The sequence below is a fragment of the Tupaia chinensis genome, unplaced genomic scaffold (assembly GCF_000334495.1).
Source record: "Tupaia chinensis unplaced genomic scaffold, TupChi_1.0 Scaffold000159_1, whole genome shotgun sequence".
Taxonomy (NCBI): domain Eukaryota; kingdom Metazoa; phylum Chordata; class Mammalia; order Scandentia; family Tupaiidae; genus Tupaia; species Tupaia belangeri.
The window spans coordinates 1,834,538-1,844,059 of NW_006159630.1; the positions used below are offsets into that span (position 1 = coordinate 1,834,538).

Below are 9,522 nucleotides of genomic sequence, written 5' to 3' on the forward strand. Positions count from 1 at the left end.
GGCCTTTCACTCCTGCCTCGGGAGCCTGTTTCTCCACCCTTCTGGGGCCACCGGCTGCACACCGGCCAGCTCTCCGGAGCCGCACTGAGCGCTGTGGCCCACCTCGCGCCTGGTCTTGCTTGCTGACCTCTGTCCTTTGTCTCTTTCCTTCCACTTAGTTTAATTTGCTTATCAGATTTTCTTTTTAGAGTTTTTGCCTTAGGATGCATGCCCTCACCAGAAAGAGAGAGGCAGAGACAGTGAGATAAAAGTGGGAAGTCACCTCCCGGGGGAAAGGCCAGTCACAGCCCCTTCTCCTCCGTTCTCCTCTCAGGATCTTGGGCGTGCACGCACACACACTGGCGTGATTTTCAAGTCACTGGGTCTGGGACTCAAACGGTGGTCAGCCACGTGGGAGTCCAGCGATGTAACTGCTATGTCGTCTCTGGCCCCAGTCAGATTGTACCTTCAAAGCTTTCTTTCTGTCTGAGGGTTTGGAGCTACACATGTCCCTACAGGTACCGTTTTCGCTATACCTTAATGTTATGGTATGTCTTCATTAGCACTTAAATTTTTTAAAAATTTCCCTTTTGATCTCCTCTTTGACTCGTGTACTTTATTTCCAAATGTTTGGAGCCTCTCCAAACATCCCATAATTTCAAATTTCACGGTCAGGTAATCTTTGATCTGAGTTCTCAAGCTACTAAGACCTTCTACCGGCCTGGCCTGTGGGGAGAGCCCACACGCACTTGCAAACTTGCTGTCTGCAGCCCGGGGGGGGGGGCAGGGGACAGGAGGGGCAGGGGCAGAGGCAGAGACAGGTGCGTAAGCCACAGCTCTGTCCACAGCTGCGCTCTGAGCTTGAACTCCTTAGGTTACTCCTGGCGGTGGGGGTGTAGGAAAGTTCTCTCTGTAAGGAGGCTTCTAGCGAGCACTTTTACCTATCATGGATTTCCTCACTTCCCCATTAACCCTGCCCGTCTGCAGGTGTATGCTGACCCCTGGGGTCGAGTGCACACATACTCAGGCTGGTGGCCTCTCTGATGAACGGGGCTGCTCTCCCTGGAAACATCTCTCTTTGTCCACAGCAACGCCCCGCCTTGACAGCTGTTTTGTCTGATATTAATGTGGTCAATAGCCTCTCACGACTGGTATCGGCAAGACACACCATCCCCTTTTCTTATTTTAAATCTTCCTAAGTTTTTGTATTTAAAGTGCACCCCTGTAGTACAAAGTTTGACCTTCTTTTTTTTAAATCCAGTCTGACATACAGAGAGCATGACATCCCAGGGGACAACTGGTATGAAGGCTTCAAAAAGTCAGAGACCACTGTTAATGAAGTGAAAAGACAAGCCAGGAACTGGGAGGAAATCTCCATGCCTGACCGAGGACTGGTTTCCAAATACACAAAGAACACATTCGACAGTAAGACCAAGAATTCCTCCATTTTACAGATACGAAGATCTGCAGACATTTCTCCGAAGAAGCCACACAGGTGGTGAGTACTAGACACGCCATTAGGGAGCTGCCAGGTGAACGCCAGCCAGCCACCACCACAGCTGTGGAGAGGTTAAAACCCAGGGCCCTGGCACAGGTGCTGGTGGGGACGCGGGACAGCAGGGGCGCACATTCACTGCCGTGGGAATGCCAGACGCCAGAACACCGGGCAGACTGTGTCCCCACGCTGCCGGGAAACACACCGAGGGCCACCAAATGAGCTGGGAGCGCGTCTGCACCACGGCCTGCATGGGGTGTGGCCAGGCCTCCGTAACAGCCGGGAGCGGCCCTGACTAACGTGGCGGGCGAACTGCGGCACACCCACGTGCTCGCGCGTTACGCAGGTGGGAAGAAGCCACGCAGCGAGTCACGGAAGGACGTGGAGAGCCTGGAATGCACATGGTGCGTGAAAGGAGACAAGAGCATGTGCTGTGTGTGGCGCTCTGCGAGGACAGCGAGCGAGGGGCAGCGGCGGGCATGGAGGGTGACCAGGGCAGCGAGACTTCGGACCGACATGACAGCCACGCCGCTGGCAAGGCCCACAGGCTGGACCCCGCCAGGAGCAAACGCTAACGTGGGCTGTGGACAAGGTTACCAGCAGTGAGCCGGTACTGCTGGCAGCTGCCACATGGTAGCACAGCCATCAAGTGCTTACCAACGGGGAGAACGAGAGGGGCAGAGGGCGTACACGGCGCGCTCCAGACTCCGTCCACTCTTTCTGTAAAACTAAAACTGCTCTAAAAACCACAGTCCATTAACTGCTTAAAAAGACTGATGTACACTAAGTCGCTAAAGGAAGATAAATAGAGCCTCACGTCCAGAAAACATCAATGTCACAAAAGAAAAACGGCAAGGAGCCATCCACGGCCAGGAGGCTAACTGGCAGTAGGGACGAATGCACGCGTGAGCCTTGACGGGACCCGCACCCAGAGCAGGTCACAAGCAGCGAGCTTATGTCTCAGCACACACCTGGGAGACAGTGGAAGATGTGAGTGCGGCCCACAGAACGACGCAGAGGGACCGGAAGCTCCTCGCGTGTCTTAACGGCCCTGTGACTACGGGGAGGACGTCCTTACTCCTCACGCCGGGGGTCCTGGGAGAAAATGCTCACGCAGAGATGAGAGTGCGTGGCAGTGTCGGCGGCTGGCCAGAGAGGGACGTACAGAGGCACTTGCCCACCGCAGGGCTGGCAGAGGGCGCAGCTGGCAACCAGTGAGCTATGCCACACACTTCACAACGCAGCTGAGATGCACGAATCCTTACGGAAGGGAGAGGGAGCCGAGCTGGCCAAGAAGAAAGAGAAGACGTGGACTCACTCTTCACCTGAAAGGAGCTAAGCCAGCACGATCCCCGCGCCGACAGAACACCGCCAGGCGTCTGCGAGCCCCACCAAGCGTTCAGCTAGCTGACCCTCCGAGCCTCATGAGGTACACAAAGGAGGAACAGCCCCAACATGCTTTCCAAGGCCACCGCTGGACCAGGCAGACAGGAGAGACAAGCAAATCTCACTCGTGACCACAGCCCTGCTAACAAAACGCCAGCAAGCTGAGCTAGACCACGGATCCAGAAGAGAACTCGTAATGACAGCAGGTTATTCCAAGAACGGATGGCAGGGTCCATGTTAGAGTCACGGAGTGTCATGTGGCTATCTTAATGACGTAGAAATAGCAGCTTGAACAGAATCAACACCTATTCATGATTTCTGTGTGTGTGTGTGTGTGTGTGAGACAGAGAGCGTGCGTGTCCATGCATATGTGTGAGAGCAGAAGAGAAAGAAAGATACCCCTCGACAGGGCCTAGTCACATCAGGTCTCCAGCTCACTCGGATCTCAGGCACATGGTTCTGGGCTCACACTCAGCACACCTGAGGTTGACCAGCCAAAAAGCAAACCCCAGTCGGCATGTGGCTCCCAGCACTGCAGCCTAGCATGCTACCGAGCATAAGTACAGGTGCTGGGCCCATTATATTTTTAAAAGTCAAAGCAGGAATAGAATAGTCATAATCAGTCCAAAAAAAATTTTTTTTTAATTTTTACTTTTTTTTTTTGAGAGTTTCTTTTTTTTTGCTATAGGGCGCGTGCGCTTGCCAGATAGACAGAGAGAGACAGAGAGACAGAAAGTGAGAAATCACCCTCCCCCAGGGGGATTGCCACGCTGCAATCCCTTTTCCTCCATTCTCCTCTTGGGATCTTGGGCATGCACACACACGCGCCCAGAGTGAGGAAAAAAATTTTTTTCACAAAAAGCCCACAGCAAATATTACAGACTGGGCCACCAGGCGGTGTGGTGGTTAAGGTCTGGATTGTTATCATGGCAGACCATGGTTCAAGATCCAGACCCAGTGGCTTGAGAGTCATGCCGGGTGCATGTGCATGCGTGCCCAAAATCCCTACAGGAGAATGGAGAAGGGACTGTGGTGTGGCCACTGTTTCTGGGGGTGATTTCTCACTTTCCCTCTCTCTGTCTCTTTCTGGTGTGTGCATACCCTATGGCAAAAAAACGAAAACAAACGAACAAACAAAAAACCATAGACTGAAACACAGAAAGTGCCCCCTCTGAAACAATGACGGGGGCAATGGTGGCGTCGGCCTGCACAGTCAGACAGAATGAGAAAGGGCACAGACTGGAGAGGAGGAGGTCAAGCTAAACTATTCGAGCATGGCATTACTGTCCATTAGGAAAACCTACACGTACATATAAATAAATGATCAGAGTCAATAAGAGGCTAGCAAAATGGGTAGGTATAACACAGAGACATAAAAATCAACTACCTTTCCATGCACCCCAGTAAGAACTAGGACATGCACTTTTAGTAGTCACAATTTACAACAGCACCAGAAACATGGAGTCCTAGGAAGCCCGAAATGCCGCTCTGCGTGGGCAGGCCTCACCCCACGCTGTGAGGATGCTCTCGCCTCTGTTCTCCTGTCGACAGGACAGAATCCCCCAGCTTTTCTCACGAACTCGGCACGCCAGTTCATATTCCCATGGAAGATTCAAGAGCCAAGAATGGCCAAGATGTCGCTGAAGGACAGCAAGGGGTACTTAATGTCCCCAGGATCAAAAATCTCTGAAAACCTGGACTCATGGGACCAGAGGGAGGCCCCAGAACAGAAGGGAAAGGCCCTACAGTGTGGAAGCGGGGCGTACTGTGCAGCTGGCACGGAACGGAAACGGGCAGGTGGGTGTCCCTGTAAGAATGTGTGCAAGCTGCTACCTGCGCTGCCACATGACTGGCTCCAAGCAGATCCGCGCCTAAGTGTGTTTAAAATGCAGACGGTTTAGGAGAACAGCAAGGGTACTTTTATGACCTTGGCATGAGAAAAGTATTCTACATAAGGTACAAACAGTCCACACCATAAAGAAAAAACAGACGACTGAGACCATTCCTAAATAAACAGCTCCTGTCCCTCAAGGAACACACAGTAGAAAATAAAACATGGAACAAGGCAAAACAAAAACAACACTGAGTCATCAATTCAGAAAATTCACTGCAATTCAGAAAAATGATGAAGAATTTCCACCTGGAACGTACTGCCCCTTGAATCAGTAAGAAAGAGGCCAACAGCCTGTGGCGGTCAGACAGGAGGCCAGCAGCTCGCAGAGGAGGAAGCCTGAAAGGCCAGCGGGCCGTGGGAAGGTGCTCGCCCACAACCGCTCTCGGGGACACGCGAACTGGACAGCATCTGTCCCTGTCACCTCCCCCAAACGGGTACAAGTGCAAAGAGAAGCTCTGCCGGCGCCCAGTGCGAGGAGGGTGGGCGGTGAGACGCTGGGCAGCAGCCCAGGATAAGATGGCGACCCACCCAAGGTCCAGCCACATGGAAGCTCAGTCCCAGCACGAGTTCAGCAGTGAGATGGAGGTGGACAGCTCTAGACCACAGTGGGACAGACCTTCAGAGCCAGACTGAGGGACATGGTGCCACAGAGGCACACACAGAGTTACCCCATCACGCTGACAGAGAACACCCAATACCCACCCTGTTCGGGAGCCAAGCACGAGGTTGCCATGGAACACGTGTGACAATAAACAGGAAATTCTCTGCCCTGGCTATCCCGGAGCAGGGGTGAGGGTGAGGAAGGCACACAGGGACTTGAGAGGGTCCTTCCCTGAGTGGACACCTGGTGGTTCACTGTATTGTGTTGCTTTCAATCCCACTTCTTTCATGATCACAGCTTTGAATCTTGGTACCCAGTGAAAACAGTTAGGCTGGCATCTAGGCACGTACGAGGGATGGCACCCACGGAGGGTGCTGCTCTGCTCCCCTCGGAGCTCCCTGCCGGGGCTCCCTCGTGCTCAGAGGTCCTGAAGCCTTCCTGTGGACCTCTCTGACTGTACTAAGTGCCTGTGCCACCTCCCACTGCGCCAAGTCCTCGCAGGGAAAGCGGGCTGCCAGCCTTCACTGGGAGCTCACTGCGTGCAGGAAGCTAGGGCCCTCTGCCCACTCTGTGTGGCACGCCTCTCCCCCCACCCCCACGGCTCCCCTGGGGCGGCCGACAATTGGCCACAGTCCTAAGGCTAGGAAGAGGTGCAGCTAAGATCAGAATGCAAGTGCACTGGGCCACCAAATCAATGCGCCCATATAACCAGGTGGGCCCCAACAAACAGCAGGTTGTACATTTCCAACTGGACAATGGTACAAAGCAATATACTTCCAACAGAAACTACATTTCAAATTTTGGATTTTAATCTATTTCCAGACCACAAGCTATTCGATACTTTGTTATAAAAGGGGCTCTGAGCCCAATGGCCTTGCCTAGCCATGGGCTAACCTGGGCATTCTGAGGGCAGTGAAGGCAGGCAGGGCCAAGCCATGATGTTCAGCAAGTCAGACGAGCTGAACATGTTTAACATGGGACACTTCCAACTTGTGATGGGTTTATCAGGACATGGCCCCACCCTGAGCAGAGACTCTGCATGCCAGGTACGCATGGGGGAGGCCGTGACACACCTCCACAGAAACATTGTGGTTGGCTGCTCTGAGGGTTCCAGAAGTTCCCACATAACCGGGATGAACCTCTCCAGTCGGCCCAAGGTGGCAAACTCAACCCTCACGTCAGCTAACCCTTAGCTCAGAAACTACCAGAATTCTGCCAGGAAGTTCAAGCCTTGGTAAGAGAACTGAGGTCACGTCTGCAGGGTGGCTTAGCGTCAGCTCTTGGAGAACATCCAGGCATCTGGCTGTCTAAGAAAATCACAGTCCTCGGGGCCAGCAGGTGGTGTGGTGGTTGAGGTGCTGGACTCCCACATGGCTGACCGTGGTTCAAATCCTGGACCTGGAGGTTTTCTTTCTCTCTCTCTCTCTCTCTCTGGTCAAATTTAAGAATAATAAAAAATAATAAAATTAAATGAATAATTATTAAAATAATAAAAGAAAATCACTGTCCTCAAAGGAAGAGTCTAACACAATTGAGAAGGATTGGAACTGCTCAACTAAAAGGTAGGCGTGTTCCAGGTCTTCCTCCACGAAGAGCCACCAGCGACCCCTGCTGTCACAGAGCGAAAAGCAAACCGGACGTGCTCCACCTCAGGACTTCTCACGTCATTTCTCCAGCAGGTTTCACGAAGAAGCACCTCCTTGTGCCTGATCGCATTCCAACTTTTGCTGTGAAAAAGAAAGGACCCCAAGCTCCCCCAGATAACGAGCTCACTGGTCCCAGCCAGTGTGACTGATCTGGGTTTCCTGAAATGGGCTCAACGGGACCCACGGCCAACCACCAAAACCTATAAGCTTCTTGGCAGAAAGAGAAAGAAATTTTGAAAGCAGGCCCACCTTGTTGAAGACCCAGACCTCCCCGTTCACCGTGGGCCTGGGCACCCCGTGGCCGTTGTAGTGGAAGAGGACCCGCTCCTCCTTGGCGTTCCGGCGTAAAGACGTGCAGAGTTTCTTGACTTCATCCACGGTCGGATCGAGGCTCTGCTTGTACCGCGCCTGTTGTGGGAAAAGGAGTGAAGACGTTTACTGTGGACTCCAGGGAGCACCTAGAACGCATCCCGGTCCCTCCTCTGAGTTGGAGTCAGTGCTGTGGCGAGCAAGGGCGACACCAGGCTTGTCTGTCTACGCCGTGACCTCTTCACAGGGCGGCTGTGCTCACTCTCTCACTCACTCACACACGGGGCGGCTGTGCTCACTCTCTCACTCACTCACTCACGGGGCGGCTGTGCTCACTCACTCACACACACATGGGGCAGCTGTGCTCACTCGCTCACTCACTCACACACGGGGTGGCTGTGAACATTCACTCACTCTCTCACTCACTCACGGGGTGGCTGTGCTCACTCACTCTCTCACTCACTCACAGGGTGGCTGTGAACATTCACTCACTCTCTCACTCACACACGGGGTGGCTGTGCTCACTCACTCTCTCACTCACGGGGTGGCTGTGCTCACTCACTCTCTCACTCACTCACAGGGTGGCTGTGAACATTCACTCACTCTCTCACACAGTCACTGAACTCCTATGAAGGGCAACAAGATAGCTGCACGCAGCCTGCCACAGGACAACCCTCCATCAAACATGGGAGCCGCTGCGACGTCAGAAGTGCTGTCAGAACCGTGTGGTTCTCTTGGGAACAGTCTGGAATGTGGAGAATTCGCTCACAGGAGGGACGCTGGAACACGTGCAGCAGCAATGGCAGAAGGGTTCAAAAGAAGCGAGAGTGAGGACACGAGCCACCCGCCCCTGGCAGGTCATGCTCACCCGCCTGAAGCCACACGCACAGCCTTCTTGGTTCTAGCCCAGTCAGAGCGCCTGGGCGTGGGGACACTCGCCCTGCACCTGCCTGACCTGGGGCAGGTCGATCACAACACGGAGGCCCTGTCCAAACATCCACCTCGCACCAGGGAGAAAAGAAGTCGTGCTAACCTCCCGGCAGTCGGCGGTGGTCAGCGAGAAGCGAGGACGCAGGGCCTGGAGAGCCTCTCTGTTTCAGGCTCAGTCCTCCCCATTTGGGGAGCTCGAACAGCAAATCCACGCAGCCTGGCCAGTGGGGTGGGCCGATGAGCACGAGGGCACTAGCGCCCCACCAGGGAGTCGGCACAACTGTCCCAGGTCCACACATCGACCCAAAGTGGCAGAGCACAACTCTAAAGATATGGCAAATCTACTAGGAAACAACACAGCTAGGAGGGTCTGACTTCAGGGAGGACTGCGTTCTGACTTCTAGAAGGTCGTGCCTGGGGCTGGAGGGTGGCACACAGCAACACGCAAGGCTCTGTAAGGCCGGCCCATGTGAGAAGGGCCTGGGCTCATGTTTGGGGCCCGCCCGGATGAACGGGAGCCAGCTGAGGCTCAGGTTGGGTTGTATCATCAAGACCCTCAAAGAGGGAAAGTGTGAGAGGAGGTGCCAATGCTGAGCCTGGGAGGCAGCCTTGGCACCTGCTCCTGCAGCAGGCATTCCTGGGCTACCAGCGCTCACGTAACCAAAAAAAACCAGAGCTCACGTAACCCACACTCTGAGAGCATGACTCACGCCAAAGTCTCCCACAGAACTCCTTCCTAAAGCCGGCTGGCAGGAAATAATCTTCTCTTTCTCTAAACTAACTTCTACTCCTCATTACAAATTCAGATGCAACTGTCTTCCATTCAGACTGTAAATCTGGTGAGGGCAGACACTGCTGGCAGTCTGATGTGGGCTTTTCAGTACAGAACTCTACTGTATTTTGATTTTATTTTCTGGTTCATGATAGAATGCATGCATGTACATGAGGCAGAGAGAGAACGAGCCCTCCTGCTCCTCCAGTCCTCCAGGATCCTGGGCACACGCACCCGACATGTGTCGGGCTGACAGGGCCAGGGACTCCAACCAAGGTCAGCAGGTAGGTCCAGCTCTGCAGTCTCGTACACTATGGACGGCACCACTGGGCTGGGCCTGTGGCATTTACACCCTCCACCACCACGGGGCTGGGGGCTGCGTTTTATACCCTTCACCGCCACAGGGTTGGGCCTGCCGCATTTTACACCCGCCCCCCCACCACCACGGGGCTGGGGGCTGCGCAGCATTTTACACCACCACCACCACCACCACCACCACCACGCCCTGCC

The 9,522-nt window shown here is 54.0% G+C and overlaps 1 protein-coding gene across 1 annotated transcript in view; it reads right to left on the reverse strand.

Annotated features, from left to right (window-relative positions):
* The window catches only part of RPTOR (regulatory associated protein of MTOR complex 1), a 393,373-nt gene that overhangs the window by 233,930 nt on the left and 149,921 nt on the right, over positions 1-9,522 (reverse strand). The window contains exon 4 of the mRNA XM_006145668.2: positions 7,251-7,409. Coding sequence (XP_006145730.1) covers positions 7,251-7,409 — 159 coding nt within the window. The remainder of the gene's footprint in view (positions 1-7,250; positions 7,410-9,522) is intronic.